Source organism: Nilaparvata lugens, chromosome 1 (assembly GCF_014356525.2).
Source record: "Nilaparvata lugens isolate BPH chromosome 1, ASM1435652v1, whole genome shotgun sequence".
Classification (NCBI taxonomy): domain Eukaryota; kingdom Metazoa; phylum Arthropoda; class Insecta; order Hemiptera; family Delphacidae; genus Nilaparvata; species Nilaparvata lugens.
Window position 1 is genome coordinate 21841649 of NC_052504.1, and position 21916 is coordinate 21863564.

The following is a 21916-nucleotide window of genomic DNA, read 5'->3' on the forward strand; positions in this document are numbered from 1 at the left end:
GCGGTTAAGTAGGAATAGGAAGTGATAAAAAGGTAACAGCTAACAAGAACCGCTATCCATCCGCTACAGTAGCGGTTACCAGGTTTAGTTGGTAGCTCTGTCTTATCACTGTTTCCGACACCAAAGTCTGCTAGTGAAATCCGCGTTTCTTAGGCGACTCGATATCAAGTTATTAAAAATAGTTATCAAACAGTAGATTAACGGCCACTCTGTAAACAAGCAATTCAAATCTCTAAATTGTAAAATCTTGTAGCAGATTTTGAAGAGAAAAAAGTTGACTTTAACATTTACATATTCTACAATATGATATTACATGATTTTATTTCAAAATAAAATTATTCTATAATAAAAATAAATTTATTTATATTCTCCATATTTTATTCTATAGTACCTATTTTACTACATTTTACAATCTTTACCGGTTTGCACTTGTTGACATTCCTAGGAGTGTCTCAGTTCTTCTGATTTCAGTTCATCCTGCTTGTAGAATCAGATCTATATAGACTACATACTAAAAGGTTCTGTTTATTGATGTTTTGAATTTGAAGCTAGCAGGATTGGTTAGGGAAATAGGTTTTTGTTTTTGAATGTTTATTAACTTATTTTTAAAATTTTTAGTTTAATAATTTCGGATGATAAACGCAAAGAACAAAAACGTTGACTGAATAGCCAGCTGATCAGGATAAACTGAAATACAGGTTGAAATGAATCTCAGTCATGTTCATGCCATTCCGAGATTCTGAGCTGACATTCTGTAGTTCACAGTAAATATAGTGAATATTTTCAATCAGGCAAAGCAGGGGCTATTATATCTGTAGTTTTCAAGTGAAACGCAAAGGTCTCTGTGAATGTGAAACAATATAAAACAGTAGGCCTACAACGAGAAAGAATAGGATTCTGGAATGTTTAAAAGTTGATGTGGAATAATTGTATTGTTCGTTCAGGCAAGGCAATAGGCCTTACAACTACAGAAGAACAGGACTACAGCAAAATATTACTATTATTTGAGCGACATTAGTTGTTGAGCAGAAAAGGTGCAGTATTCCTTGCATTCTTAAAAATATTACGTTCTTATAAAAATGTAGAATTTTGTTGTAGCAGCTTGAAATTGGAGCATTCCACAAAACAACTTACTGTACCCTAATATAGGTACCAACTGTACTGTAAATGTGGCAGCATTCATCAATCAGATAGCCATAGCAATCAATAGCTAGTTTTAATTCATATTTTTCTAATATCGTATTTTATGATCAGGGCTTTTTGATAATTATTTTTGTTAAAAGATATACGGTATATATAGGTCTAGTATGTAGTCTACCTTTATTAAAAAAAGTTTATATAAAATAACTAGCCTAGGTAGTTTTGGACTGTTGAATCCAAGTTTCTTAAAATATCAAGATTTAAAGTACCAAGTTTTTCTTGAAATAAACTATTTCAAAATAATTTAATTCAATTGCAGTTCAAATGATCAAATGATGTCTAGGTTATAAATAGCATAATCACTCATAGTTTATTCAATTTCCACGAATAATAAAAACATAATATAGACTACAATAATTGTTACAACAAACAAAACAAATCAAGGGAAAAACTAAATAAGAAAGAATTAATGAATTACAAATAAACAAATGAAAAATGGGAATATTTCTTGAAGAGAACCAAGGTAGCCTACCTCTACCTGTATGGCGAATTAACAAAAGCTTCCCTGCCAATGTTGAACAACCATTCGACTATCTTTTTATGTAAACAGGTACACTGCCACCCTCAGCCTCCTCGTTTGATATTAGTCCAGTCAAATGGTCGTTTTTCAGGAAACAGCCCCGAAAGAATTTTTCTCGACGGTTCTATATGTATTTTGGGGCGCTGAATTCGAATCTGAAATTTGCTGACACGCCAGAGGGCGGCTTCACCCCCAAAATTTCGGACTTTTTTCAATTTTCCCATTTTATCTCGTAAACCTTGAATCTCTCAAGAAAAATTATTCTTGACAAAATTAAGGAGGATAAAATTTCCAATAAATTGAGTCGTCGCGCAGGATTCTACCATTTTTGGTTCCGGAGCTACGAATTTTCAAAAAAGGGGTTTTCAAAATATTATGCAAGCCTACCACTTCTACATTCACAAGCCTACCTAGGCTATACAACATTGATATTTTTCTAGTATAGATATAAAACCACACATCACGTGAAAGAACAATTCATTTTGAACAGGATTCCGTGGGAATTTTCGAATTTAATAGTGGGGGGAGGGGGAATATACCCAAAAATAGAAAATCATGTCCTACAGCCAAAATACAAATTTTCCATTATAATACCTTTTCAAGGCCTTCCTAACAAAAAAATACATATTTCGGCTGAAATCATCTCACGCGGTTTATTTTCTATGAGAATCACCCGTTAGAAACATTTAATTTCAGTATTTCCTAGTGGGGGATACGTCAAGGATCAAAACTTTAAACACTTATAACTTTTGACAGAATGATCAATCTCCTCGTACTACAGCTCATTCTTCTCAGCTCGTCAAGGCGGTTCAAAATTATGTATCATAATTGAAATTTGATGAAAAAAATCCACTTTCAGTGTATTTTAGCCCCTATTTAAATACACAGAAAAATGGCCAATTTCCATATTCATAACTGTGTATCTCGGTAACCCGAAATGATAAAAAATGGTACTTGGTCTTGATTTGAAGAACAGAATCTCTTCTTCCATGTGAGGTAAATGAGTTTTGTAAAAATATAATCGTGAAGTAAGATACGTTTGATTCAAAAAATCAAAATCGTTTGATAAAAAATGGTACTTGGTCTTGATTTGAAGAACAGAATCTCTTCTTCCATGTGGGGTAAATGAGTTTTGTAAAAATATAATCGTGAAGTAAGATACGTTTGATTCAAAAAATCAAGAAATTTGCGATATTTTCCTCATGTTCACAGTCTAGACAGTTTTTCGATAATAAACAGTCATGCAAGATGGGTTTAAGGCAACGTAGCTTGAAGACCATGTAGCCTAATTCTCTTTCATTTGAGACCAATCGCATGTTTCTATCATGTATCTTACTCGTTTTAGAGACTCTTGAATCTCTCTTAGAGACTCAGTAAAATTGCAGAAAAAATGAGAAAATGAAAATTATCATTTTATCAATTAGCTGTAACTTTTGAACGGCATTGAAATCAGGAAAACGATTCATGGGAGCGGAAAGAGAAGAAAATTCTCTACAACCTTGACTACTTTTCCGATTTTTCATCTTAAGTGTTTCACAAGATACACAACTTTGAATATGCGAAAATTTTTTGATACGTTAATCATTTTCACAGTCTTGTAAATTCAAAGTTGCGTATCTTGTGAAACACTTCAGATGAAAAATCGAAAAAGTAGTCAAGGTTGTAGAGAATTTTCTCCTCTTTCCGCTCCCATGAATCGTTTTCCTGATTTCAATACCGTTCAAAAGTTACAGCTAATTGATAAAATGATAATTTTTATTTTCTCATTTTTTCTATATAGTCCAGATAGGCAATTTTCTGTAGAGAAAGTGGAATGGCAATGTGTTATTATTTGCTGGAACTAAAGTGGCTTTAGGTGTCCCAAATCTAAAATTTAATCTATGTCTACTTTGGTAATTGTGTGGAAGTTCGGTAAATATTTCTGCTTTGTAGGATTTGGCGAAGGTGAGAAGGGATTTTATGTATATTTGTCTGATGCTAAGGACATGTTTTCTTTCAGTTTTTTCCAGTTTTCTTTGAATAAGGCCTATGTAGTGCAGAGTTGCAAAAATCTTTATTTTTATCAGAATTTATAAATGTTTTGTTATTTTTTAATTAGAGACTTGGTTAGGATATTATGAGAATTATTGGATTTTCTAGTCTAATAGCTATTGGCTTTAGGAGTCCCAAATCTAAAATTTAATCTATGTCTACTTTGGTAATTGTGTTGAAGTTCGGTAAATATTTCTGCTTTGTAGGATTTGGCGAAGGTGAGAAGGGATTTTATGTACATTTGTCTGATGCTAAGGACATGTTTTCTTTCAGTTTTTTCCAGTTTTCTTTGAATAAGGCCTATGTAGTGCAGAGTTGCAAAAATCTTTATTTTTATCAGAATTTATAAATGTTTTGTTATTTTTTAATTAGAGACTTGGTTAGGATATTATGAGAATTATTGAATTTTCTAGTCTAATAATTCTTTGAAATTTGAAACAGGATGATACGGGCAACTTGACGAACGTCCAAATTCAACCCTCTCAAGTATAAATTTGCTTGAGAAATGTAGAAAAATGCATTATAAACCTAATGAAAATCTTCAGAAAAGAAATAACCCTCTAAAAACGCTGGTGAATGCTTGTAAAACGCTGTGGAACCGCCTAGATTGGGCGTATCTTCGGCATAATTTCTAGGTCCTAGCTGAACTTCTGTTCCAAGTTTGAACATTTTCTCTCAATTGATTCTTGAAAAACGCTAGGGAACGCATAAGGAAAACACAGTAAAACCGCCCATCTTGTGCCTATCTTTGGCGTAATTCTGAAGTCCTTAAATTTCTAGACCCTTGCTGAACTTCTGTACTAAATCTGAACATAATATGTCTATTAGTTCTTGAGAAGGCGTAGAAAACGCAGGAAACCCTGATTTGGATTTTGAAATTTTTTATTTGGACAGTATAGTATAAATTGGAAATGGGACAGTATTTATGTATTTATATTTATTTATGTATTTATTTATTCATATGAAAATACAATTCAGGTAAAAACAACAGGCATTTGCCCAAAACTGCTTCAAACCTTAATTTGGAATACACAGTCTAAAGGTTATGCTACTTACGTAACTTAAATAACTTCAACTTTTATGCTACTTACGTATTGGGCATGAACCTGTTGTTCCATTCCTCATGTTAAGTATTTGTACATAATGTGATAAATAAATAAAATAAAATAAACGCTCAAAAACCGCGGAACTTGGGTGTACCCATGACCGACTTGAGTTCTTGGGTTTGATCCAATTCACAGCAACCCGTAATTTAGCAGCTGTAAATAGAACTCAAATTCCAACAATAGAAAACCGGTTAACATCATCCTCATCAATTGAATTCTTAGGTCTAATTATAGATAAGATTTTCTCTTGGAAAGAACATATTCAATACTTGACAAAAAAATTGAACCTATTTTGTTATACTAACACTATCCTACTCTCTTGAAAGAAACACCCTTTTGGCAGCTTATTATACTTATGCTTATTCCCACTTGAGGTATGGGACAATTTTTTGGTGGAATTCAGTAGATAGCCACAAAATCTTTATTATCCAGAAGAAGATATTAAGAGTTCTTACTTCTGATGTTTTCCTCACGGTCCTGGGATCGGGGAATCGTCAATGGATGGTCTCCTGTGTCAGAGTCGTCAAGAAGGTGTATAGAGTATCTTGCACTATACTCTAAGGTGGTGGTACGTATGCTCCTCAATAAATTCGGTCACTGCATAGTACGGTCTTGCAATGAGGTATTTTTTCAGCTTTCTGTGGAATGTTGTCCGTAAATCCCTCAAAGTCTTTAGGCTGTCCGGTAGATAGTTGAAGAAATGTGATCCTGCATAGGTAGGTATGTTCTTGAATTTGCCGAGCCTGTGTTGCGGAAGGTCAATGTTCAGCTTGCTTCTTGTGTTATGTGTGTGTTGGCTATTTCTGAGATTCGGGCTTAAGTCTATGGCAAGGGTTATGGTTTCAAGTATGTAGATTGAGACCACTGTAAGCAGTTTGTTTTCGACAAATAATGGCCTACAATGCTCCAATGCATCTCTTCTTAGGATGGTTCGTAAGGCTTTTTCTGACTTCGTAGAACTCTGTCCATGTGTACCTGCGCTGATGCTCCCCAGGCAACAATGCCATATCGCAGCTGTGAGGCAAATAGGGCATGATACGCGATAAATGTGGTACTGACATCAGTGGTACATCTTATTCTACGAAGTACATATGTGGCTGAAGCTAATTTCTTACACAAAAGGTCAATATGTTCTCTCCAATTTAGGTTCTTGTCCATCATGATACCAAGAAATCTTGTACAATCATTTGTATTTGTTGGTTCATTGGTTACATTTGTTGTCTATATTGAATATCTGTCTCTTTGGAGTGAAGTTTATATTAATTTACTGTCTTGTCTTTATTGATTGATAGCTTCAGTTTCCTACATATATTTGTGGCTATTTCAAGTGTTGAGCTTATATCGTTGCTTTCGGATTCTCTGTCTGATGGGATTATTATGGTGGTATCGTCTGCAAATAGTTCACATTTTTGGTCCTTCTTGAGATTATTTGGGAAGTCATTTATGTAAATATGAAAGAACAAGGGTCCTAGGATTGACCCTTGAGGAACACCTATGGATATTTTGCAAAGAGATGATTTGGTACTAGTCAAGGCTGTGTGCTGCTGATAACAAACATAAATAAATATAAACACATAAGTAAATATTACTGATTTCAACATACTGATACCTTTCAGTGAAATAGTTTTGGATCCATTCTATGACTTGGTACATCTTATTCGTAGCGTTCGTAGTTTGACTTGGCCCTGAATGTTTAGCTGTTTCAATTTTTTGATTAGGATTTCTTGGTCTAAGTTGTCGAATGCCTTCTGCAAGTCGAGGAACAGGCCTGATGCTATCCTCTTTTCCTCCCAGATCTCATTAATCACCATGCAGAGATTTGCTATTGCTGTGATTGTACTTCGCCCCTTCCTAAAACCATGTTGAAATGATAAAATCAGTTCATTTTTTTCCAAATGTGCTATTAACTGATTGTACACCACCCGCTCAGTCAGCTTTGAAGTTCCAGGCAAATTTGATATTGGTCTGTAGTTACTTGGATTAAGCTTGTCTCCTTTCTTGAAAACTGGATACACTTTGGAAATCTTCATCTTACTAGGCAAAGTAGATTGACTCAATGAGGTGTTGATGATGTGGGTCAATGGTTTTATGACTTCTTCCTTGCAGAATTTCAGAATCTTCCCAGAGATTTCATCAAAGCCTGTCGAATTGTTAGACTTTGAATTATTAAGAAGTTCATCCATTTCGTGATGTGTGACATTTTTGAAGGTTGAGAAAATTGGCATACCATTGTCGGGCTCAGCTTCAGATGTGGTACTGGTTTGTGTGGTTCGATGCTTGAGGTGAGGTGAAGATGCTGTTGAAAATATTGCTGATTTCAAGTGGATCCGCTGTCAGCTTACCATCCAAAAGAAGCCTTATGCTGTTCTGCCTTCCATCTTGCTTATTTCTTTCACCATTCACAGTTTTCCACAGCTCTTTGGTTTTGTCTTCTGAGTTTCTTATTTTGTTCATTGTGTGATCCGTTCTCTTCCTCTTCACTTCAATGTCATAGGTTTTCTTTGACTCTTGAAACCTGTCTTTGTCTTCGGTTGATCCTGTCAGCAGGTTGATCTGTCATGCAAACTTTGAAGGGAGGCTTTCATCTTCTGCAACTCACAATCCATAAAAATAATTTTACTTGGTACATTCATTTTTTTCGGCCCTAGAGGCATAATGTGGTCAAGGCTCTGGCGCATTATTTGTAGAAAGTTATTATATTTTATCATAGAGAAACAATAGCATAAGTAGATATCCCATGGTATAGGGCGTTTATGTCACAACTTTTACTGTTATCTCAAGCCGATTACTGTCGATTATTGTCGATTTTTACTGTTTTGTTGGGGTGAGAGTGTATGAACGGCACAATTTGAGAGACTACCAGCGTCATAAAGCTTCACGGGAAAGAAATACGTGGACTATCGGCTTGAGATACCAGTAAAAGTTGCGACATAAACGCCCTATACCATGGGATATCTACTTATGCTATTGTTTCTCTATGATTTTACTTCAATAGACTTTGGTTTATAGACAGACTCCCAATTGGTTGTATTTAACATTTGCTTTAGTTCAGTTAATTTGTTTTTTGAGACATTCCTAGAGTATCTGTAGGTGGTGTGGCAACTTTTACTTCTATTTTCTATTTTGCATAGCAACAAATGGTGGTCCGACAGTGGTGTATAGTGTGCTTTTACCTCGATCTCCTCTTGTTTGATAGTTGTGTAACACCCATCAATGCTGGATACAGTAGTGGGGGTTTTCCTTGTTACAGGGATGTGATTTATTCTGCATCCAAACTCAGATAACACATTTCGAAGGTCCTTCACACTACGTTCATCTGGTCTGAGAATGTCAAAGTTTGCATCTCCCAGTATTATTATATCATTTGACTTCTTTGTGTGTTGTCCCAGTAACTGTCCCAATTTTCCTAAAAATTCTGCTGTATCAGTGCTAGGAGATCTGTTGGTTCCTATTAGAATCAATTTTCTTGATTGATTTTTGAGTATTAATCCAACAGCTTCAAACACTTGTTCCTTTGACTTGCATTGTTCCGGCAACTGAAGCTCATCCATGTCAACAGAAAAATTATTTTTAACAAAAACAGCTATGCCACCTCACATACGTTCAGTTCGGCGATAACTGGAGGTCAGTCTGAAACCTTCGATGTTTGTGAGATGTAATTGGTCAGTGCCTTGGCCATGTTCCGAGATTATTAGAATATCAGGGTGAATTTTTTCAAGTTCTACAACCAGTCCATCAAGTTTATTTTGAAGACCTCTTTGAATATTTAGGTGGAGAACAGTCAACGATTTTTTGTGTGAATTTCCTATTGTTTTATTGTGTGCATTTCCTATTGTTTTATTGGCTGTATTATTTGGTCTATGGCGTTTTCGGTCATCTTCTGTTTGGTTAGCTGCTATCCTGAATTCCTGCCCTGACACTCCAGTGCACTTGCAAATTGTTCTGCCAAGATTTTAGAACCTTCTTGGTTTAAACTTCGTCCATCCCAGCTCAGGTGACGCCTATGTAAATGATTTGAGTGATTTGTGGATTACGAGCAAGAGACTCTTGTAAAACGTATTATAAAGACCTGGACATTCTTACACTGCTTTCTATCTACATATATATCAATTGCTAGCTTCTGTTGAACTAAATATTCACCAAATTCACTTGTACGCAAATAACCATGAGTACAATACGCGTCATAGAAACCTGATTGCTTACCCAATTCATAGGCGCACATTCGTGGAAAACCCTGCCTTTTACGCCGGAATGAGATGTTACAATAAACTACCAGCAGCCATTAGAGACATTCGGTAATTTTTTTAAAAAAGCAGTAAGAAAATTTCTAATTGAAAAAACATTGTACTCCATTTCACAATTTTAATTAAGTAGAATAGATACGTATATAGACATTATAATCAATTATTTTGTATACATTAAGGCATTCCATGTATAATCATGCATTTTTTTATTAATATTTTCACTTGACAATATACTGTATAGTAATTATATAATAATATTAGATTTAGTAATACTGACATGCCACTAGTGAGTGAAACTCAAAAATTGATGTAATGTTACAATGAATGAATAAATAAATAAATACATTTAAGTTGGTCATGGTGTACGGCAGCATACCCCAGAGCAGACAGTTTTCTTCGCTGACTGAGCAGTAGCACCCTGACTCAGTTCCAATGGGGTAAATACATCAGAATAATGCAAATAGGATTTATAGAGGTTTGGAATATTCTAATACTTTGTTCTAAAAGAGGGAGAACTTAAATAAAAATGTTTGGGGTGTTGTTGTACACCCGAGTGTTATATTTAAAGGGTAAGGTATTTATTTTGTTGAGTATGGATTTGCTATTGCGTATGTATTTCCTATTTATTTTGTTTTACTCGGCTAAAGTGCTGTGAGCGAATTTAAATACCGGTATTAAAAATAGGCTGTTTGGGCCAAAGTGCAATCGTTGGGCGACAGTTGTATTTCAGCTATTGAAGATTTTATCTACTCAATTTTCTTTTAAATGAAAAATTAGAAAAAAGGCGCGCTAGCGTATTTTGATACAGTGTAATTCAATTTTAATATTTAAGATTTGTAATTGATATCATTTACTTCAAAATAAGGTTAGTTTTCAAACAGTTATTTCTCTTATTTACTGAAAAAAGGGCAATTGAATCCGCTCCTCCTATTTTTCAGCTTTTTTAGGTAGGCTACTGTATTTAACACCTATTAGAGCTCCCAAGCACCAATAGCATACAGATTATAATTTTTTGTCATATATTTTCAACAAATTCATTCAAATCGACAACATTGTTTGGCATATTTGAACTCTCCTTGACCTCATGTCTCTAAAAAACAAATGGTATTGCATTATCATGTAGCTCTCATTATTTTATATCGCCATTTCTATTGAAATGTAGCGTTGATACTTATATTGTGTTTGCTTTGTGATCAACTTATTTATTAGGATCATCAGTAAATCCTTTATTGCCCACTATTTAACGTTTTATGAATGTGCACTGAAAATGGACTTTACCCTCAGCTTTCAGACTATATAGTTTGAATCCACTCTAAATAAATCGATTTCATTGAATAGAATTTCTATCTAAAATAACCTCCTGAAATATCAGTTTAATTGGTTGATAAACCATTGACCGAGTTGATAAAAATTCATTCGAAGTATAAACAGTTCTATTTGAACAGGACTACTGACAAGCTCATTTTAAAACGTGTCAAAAGATAAGAGCGAGGAAGTAGAGAGAGATGCCTACTATTTAGAGTACTTATTTTGTGATTAGAGATAAAGAAATCATAGGATGTCGTAAGAAGATAGCTGGTAAGCTGATGAGTAATTTTTATTTGTAATTTGAATAATTCAATTATTATTAAACGAAGAAAAATGTTGTACCAATACTTAGTATCAAGCAACAAAACATGATATTGATTCAATATTAAATTACTGATATCAATAATTTTATTTTATAGCAGTCGGCTAAATTGAGCAGTATGCATAATGATTCTCTTATTTTCGATTAATATTTAATTTTTTTTAATTGTACCCTTTTTTTAAATTGTTTATTTACCAATAAATAAACAAACATTTGTAAATATACAATTTAAAAAAGGGTAGGCTACTTAGATTTGTATTTTTTATTTCTATTCAAGAAAAGTCCTTACCCAAAAAAATAATTGCCAGTACAGCTATTTATTTTATCTTCTTTTGAATTCTCAGCACTTTTCTATCTATTAGAATGATTGAAACCATGATTAATGAACCCATTAGACCTGATTATGAAGGTAACCAAAACAAAAATAGTTCTATCTTAATCCTCCCGTATTTATTATAAATTTTATTTGTAATATATTTTTGAATTTTATTGCTAAAATGTAAACTAGATATGTTATTCCTTTCTTCTTTAAATTAAATTAATAAAACTTCTTCTATTTTCAGGCTTCCTGATTTTTCTCATTGACATTCATCAATATCATTCATCAGTGTTAGCTACCATTTATGCTGCTCAACAATGGATAGAAGAGTAAGTATTTCTGTTTATCAGCTTGAGAAAATATCACAGAACGAATTTTCTCAGTTTCATCTTCAGCAGGCTGCACACGGGGACACCAGTAGCTTCCACTAACTGTCGCGGAAACGCGGAATTGGAATGTACATTGCATTTCTAATTCTCTTCCCGTGACAGCTAGTGGACGCTACTAGTGGACTCTACTAGTGTCCCCGTGTGCAGCATGATCTAGAAATAAGCCACTCACACACTATAGTGAGGTCCACGTTATAATGGCAGTGGAGGAAGATAGGAGAACAACGTTACCGATCCTCTGTCTTGTCAATGCCTAATAGACGGTAGCTGATACAGGTTTATTGATGTAATATTAACGGTTCATTCTCGTTTAAAATAATCAATTATATTTTATCAAGCAAGTATGAATCATAATGAATTTTCATAATTAAGATGAAATACTTTGTTAATTAATTATTAATTCTACATTGTTAAAAGACGAGAGATAGCTTTTGTTAAAAAAAGCGAGAAAGAGATAGCGCTATCCGCTTTGTTGAATGATAGACAAGGATAGTAATACCATTGCTAATCAAACACTTTCATTATAACGTGGAACTCACTATAGGCAATAAACTCTACTGCACCCGTCAATAGAAAACCTAAAATCATTAAATCTCAAGAAAGTTTGTGGCTGCGAAGAAAATTTTCCAATAATCGGCAAGAAAATAATTATCCCACATTTTATAAATGATCATTTTCAAAATACAGCTTTTTTATTTAAAATCTCTTAAACTAGTTTTCACTGTTTTTTCGCCTTTCCAAGTTCACTCGACTTGTAAAACCAACCACTTAGTTCACAACTTGATCCTGTTTTTACCAGCTGCAGTCGTTCTGTTCCTCAGTTCCAAATGATTAAATTATCGTTTCTACAGCAAAAGTTGCTTCTGTAAGAATTTCAGGCGAGTTATGTCAGATGTTTTTGGGATGATGCACTAGTGGACCCAATACACTGATTTGAAAACTCGCCATGATTTTTTCAAGGGATCAGTAAGCATCTATGGCAATATTGCTTTTTAATGTATGGATTTATCAGAATAAGATGATCTCATACGGATGGCTGACCCAATTTTCAGCACTAAACTTAATTTAGCAAAGCTTACGTGCCTAATTTTCATCACAATCTCAAACTTGCTTGAAGGTCAATATTATTTTTGTCATAAATTTGATTTGCATGGGAGAAAGGCAGCGGATGAAAAACCATTACGTGACAAAAATTCAAATGAAATACATTTTTTTGCAAAAACCGTCAAGGAAATTTACTTTTATTGATTTTCCATGTATAATTTCATTCTATCCATTCAAAACAAACCAATCTTATTTTTACTCTCCCGATCATTTTAATGATGTGCTTATTGTAAAGAATTAAGTAATTACAAAAGACTGTCACTATACAGTAATGTTTCAGTAATGTTGAATAATTATTATTTCTGAAATAATTTTACTATAACTATGCTCTGGGTATGTCATCTACTATTTTATAGTCTAAAGGTAGACTTCCGTGAGAAGCGATGAAGACGAGTGACAGAGATAATAATAGGCGAAGGAGAAACTTGGTGCAAATACACATTGAAGTATTGTACTTTTGGCGGACTGAGGAGACTCAGTGAGGTGACATAGCTTTATCGTGCGTTCAGGAACGTCTCTTGTCTCGGGCTGCAGAACGACCATGATAGAATTATGCGTACATAGTGAGCAGTCATGGAGAATGTCTGACACCTCTCTCCATAGCTTCTTGCGGAAGTTAACCTTCAATCTCAAATCAATAAAATTAAAATAACATATATCCTTGCGAAACTATTCATTTTAATTAGAGATGTGTTTGAAGCCTTGATCATATTGGATGCACTTATGTGCAAGGACATGTGAGATCGTGCATGGCCAAGCGAGCTGTAGTACGCTGAGATCCGATTATTGTGACAAAAGTTATGAGTGTTTGATTTTTGATCCTTGAGGTGTTCTTATGCGCGCCTCTCCACTAGGAAATACTTAAATGAAGTGCATCTAACGGGTGATGCTCATAGAACATAAGCATTTGAACTTATATCATTGTGCGAAATCTCAATGTGAGGACAATGTAATTGGTGTTGATACTTGAAGCTAAAGATACTTGAAGCTAAGCTTTCGAAATACAAGGAGCATTGTTGTCAGGTGTACCTGGAAATTTATATGAGATAGAGCGCTCTACCTGGTCTCAGATTGTAGAGCACGAAATTAAGCAAGCGGGATCTTGAATTATTCATTCAAATTCTAATAATCGGAAGATATTGTTGATCAAAAACTAAAATTGATCATAATTGATATTTTCTTAGAATGTTACTAATTTCTGAAAATCATAAGAATCATCAGAGATAGAGAGTTCCGAATGATCTAATTTACTCAGAATTTTATAGGCTAATCTTAAAATAAGTCGGGAATGAATTTTTCTGTGCGATACTGGATTTGGCGGAAATAGCTGAAAACTGGAAAATGAGCCCAAAATACGATGTTTTCGGTTCACTCTGTATCTAGCACAAGGAAATTGCATGAAAAAATTAATTCTGGACTTCTCTCATGTATACAAACAATATATAAAAAATCAGAACTACAATATCAATTGCAAGCACACCCCCTTTTTTATGTTTATATTGACTGGACTAACTGTAGAGTGGTATATATTCATCTCTTGTTTCCAAGCAATCTATTAAAATTCTATATTTTAACCTCTGAATTATTGAATGAATATGCTTTTATTTTTTTTCTGAGCCAATTTATTTTAATTTTCATGTGTATGTTAAACAGGAAGCAATATTGAATGCAATCCCTCCTCACAAGGCATGGAGATTGCGGGGAAGACGCTATCAACAAGGTATGTGCAATGTCATTGGAAAGAGGTTCTACGATGAAGTTCCCAATCAACTTCTTCATAAGAAAATTGGTTTCTCACTTTATGGTGCACCCACTGAATTCACAAATGGAAACCAAGAGTTGACCTACACAAAAGAAAAAAATGAAAAGATAGAGAAATTGGTAAATCATATTCTCACAAAAAATACCAACTCCAATGATACATTTATAGCATTTGTATATATACATCTTCGTTGTAAGGATAGTAAGAAATATGAAGGTATAAGTGTTGTGTTTCGTATCTTGCAAGGTCCTCTGACTGATGCCAACATTGATAATTATTACTTCATGGATTCAAACGGTCGAAATTACAAAGATTGGCAAGATTTCTTGGAAGAAAATACATTACCGCAATGTGACATGTGCGTCCCCAAAAATGGAATTTACTCAGAGTTCAAAGGAAGAGTTGAACTGAGTTATGTTGAATCGCCTTCGTGTCGTTTGGGCAAAAAAGTTCTGAATTGTCTTGACAACACGAGTACGGTTTTGGGAGTAGCGGCGACTGGTGCGTCGTTGGCGTGCCTGGCCCCCGCAGCTGCGGCGTTCGCCGTCCCTCTGAGTCTGGGCGCCGGTGCAGCGATCGTCGCCTCAGGCGTCTACGATGCGGGCAGGAGCATTGCCAAGCTGGTCGATTGCGGAAAGCATGAGGAGAGTCTCAGTTTGAAGAATGCCAAGGCGAGAGGTCTGTGGCTTGGCTTAGCAACTTCTAGCTTGGGCGCGGCTGCAACCGGTGGCAGATTCATAGGAAAAGCCAGATCCTTCTTCAAGGCAGGAGAAGCAATCATTGAAGCTGAATCAGCATTTCTACGGTTCGTTAACTTTTCGTCATTAGCAGTTAGTGGAGTGACTATAATCAATTCATTAGTCAATGCTGTTATCAAGTACAGAGAAGGAACTCTGGAGAGGATTGATATTCTCCAATTCATTGATGCTTGCTATTTCTTTATAAATGCGTTGATAACAACTGAGATTGCTCATTGGTTGATTGGGACTGTTGCAACGGGCGATCCCAAAGGGATGTGTTTCACCAAAATCAGAGAATTCGGCATAGTAGACACACTTATTGATGTCAGAAATGATAGGAACTATAGACTATTGATGAAACTGATCGGCCAAAACAAATATATGCCCAAAGTAGACCTGAATGAGATTGATAGAATTTCTGCAACGCTTCTGAGGCATGTGCGCGATGTGTCATCTGGAAAAATGAGTTGGCCTGAATTCATGATCGAGATGACCGGAGTGAGTAGGACTCTGTGGCTCAAGTTCAAAGAGCCTGTCATTGCTGCTGTCAACAAACTCCTGGAAATTAATAATGCAACTGATGCCGAATCTATCTTCATCGACCCTGTTCATAGGGAAATTGTTCACACGAAGCCAGATATTGCTAGGCAACTCTGTTTGGTAGTACAGAAGGTAATAGACCAGTGCAATGTGGATGACGAGGATGGCTCAATAATGAAGAGCATATTCGCTCTGATTTTCACATTCAATTCGAACTACGAGGACAACTTCACTGTTGACTTTCTGCAGAAAGCTAGATTTGTTTGCGAATGCGTGTCAACCAAGTGGGACAACTTGACAGACGAGTACGAGCTGGCTCGAGACACAGCCGAGTCGAGCTGCGACAATTTTGACGAGGTGCAGTTCAACCGTGGCTTCGGCTTCGCACACGAGAGTGACATTCCTCGCTGCCTGCTGCAGAGGGCAACTTACCACCTGCTGGCCTACGTCGACGATATGCAACAGTACTATGAAGAAGATGCAGGCAACAGTCAGCCCGTCACCTGTGAGCCGCCCTGCTTGGAGACCAATTTCGGCGATTGCTACATTATGATTGTGAGGCGGCTACATGTGACGACGACTACTGGAATCTGTTGGCAAATATTACAGGATTACATCTGAACAATGGCAATGCAACCATGTTCAGACAAAATGCAACTAATTCTGTCGTTGATGATGTAATCCTTATTCGGCCCAATAATCAGAACTGTGATATCAAGCTGGTATCATTCATCACTGTTGAAGAGGATGATAGTGCAGTTGGTATACTCACTGTGATAAAAAAATCGTCTGATCAAGGATTATAATTCACTCAGCTCCTTGCTGTTTTCCAACTGAATAGGAAAAGACAAATCTATTAATTATTGCAAAGCCAATCTTAACTCTTCTTGAAACTTGACTGTCATGATTGTAAGCTAATGTTAATTAGTCAAAAGTTTTCTTACAAGTATACAGCATAATCCCAAGTAAAGGTTATAGGATTCTATGTTATATAAAAAAACTTTATGCTGTCTTAAAACAATTTATTTTACAAATTTCGTTTACAGAAATGGTTATGAAAATATGTTGAATGTCCCACAGTGATTGAGGAAGTTCGGTCGATGTTGAAAATCGCCAAACATGAGGAATAGTCCATGAACTTCGGTTATTATTAGAAACCTTCCAATATTAGACAATTATAAACTGTATCGTAAACCAACGCTTTCCAAAAGACTGAATCTTCTAAGTGAACAAACAAGCAATACACAAGAAATAATTATTGATATGTTATATGTTTGAAAGTTATATTTGTATTGGAAAAATAGCAATCACTATGTACTGGCGACCTTTGAAAATAAAAACTGTAATTATATCATCTTCATCATCATAATACACTATGTCTAATCTTTTTTCCCCAAGTGTAAGTTTGAAATCAGAAAATATTACCAGATAATTTATTAAAATTGAAATTTAATTTTGAAAAACAATAATCACCAAGTGAAATATACTTATTTTGCTGACAATAGATCCAATAAATATCCCACTTTTGTGGCTATGAACGTTTTTCATCTTTCTTGTCTTGTATTATTGGAAAGTGTAAAATGTGTAAAAGTTTATCCAATAAACTTGAATTAGAATTCTAGAACATATTCTTATTATAATAAAATATAAATTATAATAAAGGCCTACACATTGTTATTGAATTACATTTTCAATCAAACATAAAAAAGTGCCTCACAAACTCATGAATGGATGATATTAATAAATATTTTGTTGAGAAAGAAAAGTTATTTATACTTTGAATACTGTACTTTAGTATAATTCAAAATATAAATTAGAAAAACATAATTTCAAAATTCTATATATTTTAGTATGTAGTATAGTAGTAGTAGTATAGATTTCAAATAATGTGTAAAATATTAGTGTACGGAAATTTATAATCAACTAATAAACATTTACATATATGGTAGGTAGTTGTAATTTGGAGTGATCCGTGGTCTAGTGGATAGAGAGCTTGCGTAGCGGCATAGAGATCCCGGGTTCGAACCCACTCACAACCGAAAGTTTTTTAACCAGATCACTCCCGTGTTATCGGATGGGCACGTTAAACTGTCGGTCCCGGCTGAAGTATGACAGTCGTAAGGCCCATTGACGGCTCAAATTATATATTCAGGCGGTGGGACCTTCCCGCAAGGGACTCCCCACCAACATAGCCATACGAATTTACTTTTTTTTTAGTTGTAATTTCCCACTATTAGAAGAATAATATTCTTCTGTTAAATTATTTGAGGTTCCGTACAATAGTATGTGTTGATATTTATGTTTCTATTCATGTTCTATGAAGTCTATGTTTGATATTCATGTTTATATTCTCTTAGCCCAACATACCAATGCAATTCTATTCTTAAACATTGTTTCATCTTGCCACTCGAAAGGACATAACTTAGTTTGATTTGTTTACATCCAAACATTAAATAATGTGCCTTAAAATATCAATGACAGGTATTTAAATTAGGAAAAAATTGTACTTGAAATAACTGGGGAAAATAGTGCTTCAAAGAACTGAAATAAATGTGTTGGGTGTAATTGAGAATAAGCTCCAAATATCACAATCCTAATAAATTAGATAATGTGCCATAATATATCAATGACAGGTATTTAAATTAGGAAAAAATTGCACTTGAAATAACTGGGGAAAAAATAGTTAGTGCTTCAAAGAACTGGAATAAATGTGTTGGGTGGTTGAGAATAAGTTACAAATCTCACAATCCTTTGGAATTCAGTTAAAATACTTCATTCATGAATTTATGTAATCTTTAGCTGAATATTCTAATCATTGTAGATTTGCTGAAGAGAGCGAAATCATTCCAGTGCTTAAATTTAGCCATCAATTTGTTGTAGTTATACAATAATAATAAATTGTAGACCGATTTCAGTCATAAAATTTGGCTGAAATTTTTGAAAAAGTTATCCATCTGACACATAATTTTTCACAAAGCATAAAATCATTTTATTCTTTGTCTGAAAGCCAAATTGGTATATAATTGAGATATATTACAATATGAAAAATGGAAAATACATATTAAATAAATTCAAGTATACAGTTTACAATATACTTCGTAAATTTACAAGATTGATGTCTACCATCACTAGAAAAAATCTTCGATTTTTGAAGAACTACCAAAATTCTCATTATATTCGTATCATACTATGATTTCTTCCATAGCATTGCTAGTTATGACATAATTGCTTTGGGTACGGTACGGTATATGATAAGCATATGGGGGGGGGGGTGATTGGAGAGGCTGTTATAGTTCCATATTGAATATACTTAAATCGATACAAAATAAAACCTCGCAGAGAAAGTTCGAGAGACAATACTATGTTATTTTAGTTATTAATTGCATGCGTTATTGCACGCAATCAATAGTTCATTTATTTATTTATTCACAATTGAGACAACGGGTTTCCCCAAATATGTCTCCTCAACAATAAAAATTGTACAGATACAAATGAAAAAAGAAAAATAATGATAAAAATAATACGAACTTATGCAATAATAAAATAATACAAACAACAAAAATACCACCTAATTCAAAAATGAAAAATACAAAGATTTCAAATACTTATGAAAAAAGTGAAAATAAAACAAATTAGGAATTCAAAATTTATAGAAATTAAAGAATATAATAACAAATAATGAACAAGAATTTTATCAATAGAGTAAATAACATTTATAACTGAACGACGTCCCAAACCATATGCACATCCACACTGATACACCAAACTATTTATTTGATCAGATCATGCTTACACAAAATTTAATTATCATATAACGCTTTCCGGAATTTAGCGCGAGAAAACCAGAAGACATCTAGGCGCCCAGACAAGCTGTTATAAGTTATTTGCATCCTATTTAATAGTGCATAAAAATTGCATTCAATGAGGCATGCAATTTATAGGCTACACAGCTGCTGATTTTTTACCAAGTTACATTGAGATATTGAATTGCATGCGTCATGGCATGCGTTTTATAATCCACTCGACAGCTGATTTATGATGAATAATTCTATAGTCTGATTTTTACTCTAATATTGGCGTATGAAGGAGGCTTCTTTTTTCTTTTATACTAGGGGTATTCACAATGTTGGAGTTAGCTGGCTAAGTCGCGGTATTCGCTATCTCCAGCTATTTGCTAAGTCTGTGTTAACTCAATGCTATAGTGGTGCGTTAGAAAAAAATTAACAGACGATCGAGGTAGCAGATAGCGCAGGTTTGAGTCCGCTAACTCTAGCTTTTTCTGTTGAAACGGCAGCCATATTTTTATAATCTTACTTTTTCAAACTAACTTTAAGTTACACAAATTATCCGCTTGGATCACTACTGCAGTTAGCTAATAGCAGATGGGTTTAGATGGGGCGTTCACAATCCAGAGTTATCAAATAGCACTTTAGCTGGCTAAAACAACATTGTGAATACCCCTATTATCCTTGAAATGCAAAATTTCCAAAATCCTTGTATATACGACGACGCGCAATTTAAAAAGGAACATACATATCAAATTTCATGAAAATCTATTATTTTACGCCGCGTTTCGACGTAAATGCGCAACATATAAACATTTAAACTGTAATAGAAATGCCAAACCGTCGACTTGAATCTTAGACCTCACTTCTTTCGGTCAATAATGTCTTTATATTGAAATTAATTTTTATTTTTCAAAAATATGTTTATGTCTATCATTTTAATTTTTATTCACTTTATTCTTTTATATTTGTCTAATCTTATATTAAACAACCGGAATTGTATAACGTTTTCAACTTTAACTTTTAGGTAGATGTTTATTTTTAATTTTATTTCACCAACCAATCCCAGACATTTGTCAACATCTCTGTTTAGAATGTAAATACATTTTATGTATTCTCTGGTAATAAATTTGAATTTGATAATTTTAAAATTATTACAAAAGATGAAGACTTTGTAAAATACCTTTTTTTAATTTCCTCAGAATATTTTTTATTCATAAAAAAATATATCGATCTCATTATGTAATACATAAAAATAATTTCACACTCGACTGTTTCATGTGACAGTTCTAATTTCTAGAAAGTCAGTCAAGTGTGAAAATGTATTATTATTTGAACTCTTAACTTACAATAATCTTCATGTTACAATTAAGGTTATTTAGCTAAGAATTTGTCACATCAATTAATATACTGTCTCATGTGACAGTTCTAATTTCTAGAAAGTCAGTCGAGTGTGAAAATGTATTATTAATTGAACTCTTAACTTACAATAATCTCCATGTTACAATTAAGTTTATTTCGCTAAGAATTTGTCTGTTAATTGAACTTGGATCTGGCTTCATTGATATGGCTCGGCTCTTGAAGCTAAGCACGTGATTCATAAATCATAATTTTGACAGTTTTAGTGGCAGTTCAAATGTTCAAACTTAAATTTATTTATTCATCAAAAGCATATTTACAAAATAATAGTGTAACAATAATGTAATGAATATACTCCCTGCGTGGATGATTTGTCCGTGTGCAGGGAGGAAATTTAAAGATTTTAGAGAGGAGTTGTTTTTGAAGTACAAATTTATATTAATAATATAGTCCGTGCAAATCTCAGTTTGCAGCACGGAGCTATTATATGACCAATATTATTTCTATATAAAAATGGGAGCACACTGTTAAACTGTCGTTTTTGTGTTGATTCTATAAAAAAGGCCTACGCTCTCTCTTTCTCACAGAATTACCTAGCTCACATGCTCTCTGGATTCGATGGAATCTTCATACTCCATAAGAGCAATGCTGCAATCCACGGTTTGCAGAGACTATAGAAATTATCATTAAAATCTTATCTTTTACAGGGTAATCAAGTGTTGAGTCGATGAAATGTATTTGTACAGTACAATGGTGCTAATGTTATGGCTTCACTGGTTCGTTACCAATGATTTTAATAACTGTAACTGTTTTATAAATTGAATTTTTGTGAAATATTTTTAGAATCAATGTTAATATGACTCGATTATATAAACTTTTTATGGTTTTTATGCTACTTTTATCATTGGTTTCTAATAAACTTCATAATGGGAAATCTGTTTTTATTTTCCGTGTCTGATCTCTGATTGGCAATTGAATCCACTTTTCAATTTATTCATTAATGATTGATTTCTAAATATAAAAGTATAATAATCTGGCTTAAAAGTATCTATATGCTGCAAAGATGTGATACCATTTACAGTAAATCTGTTGGGTCTTTATTTCTATGAAAATGTTCAACGACCTATGTGAGATTTGTGAGTTAATAAATTTTACAAAACCTCACATATGTAGTTGAAAATTTTCTT

General features: G+C 34.0%; 1 protein-coding gene across 2 annotated transcripts; it reads left to right on the forward strand.

The window, feature by feature from the left end:
- The first annotated feature begins 469 nt into the window (after nt 1–469).
- Nucleotides 470–21663, forward strand: LOC111055974. Of its 2 annotated transcripts, none has more exons than XM_039422067.1 (3): nt 470–1034; nt 11295–11379; nt 14197–21663. In XM_039422067.1, exons 2-3 carry the CDS (start codon nt 11368–11370, stop codon nt 16204–16206), a joined length of 2022 nt encoding a protein of 673 aa, XP_039278001.1. In that variant the 5' UTR covers nt 470–1034; nt 11295–11367; the 3' UTR covers nt 16207–21663. The 2 variants fall into 2 exon arrangements, with proteins under 2 accessions (XP_039278001.1, XP_022198975.2); XM_022343283.2 differs by lacking the exon at nt 470–1034 and adding an exon at nt 10530–10679.
- Nucleotides 21664–21916: the final 253 nt, after the last annotated feature.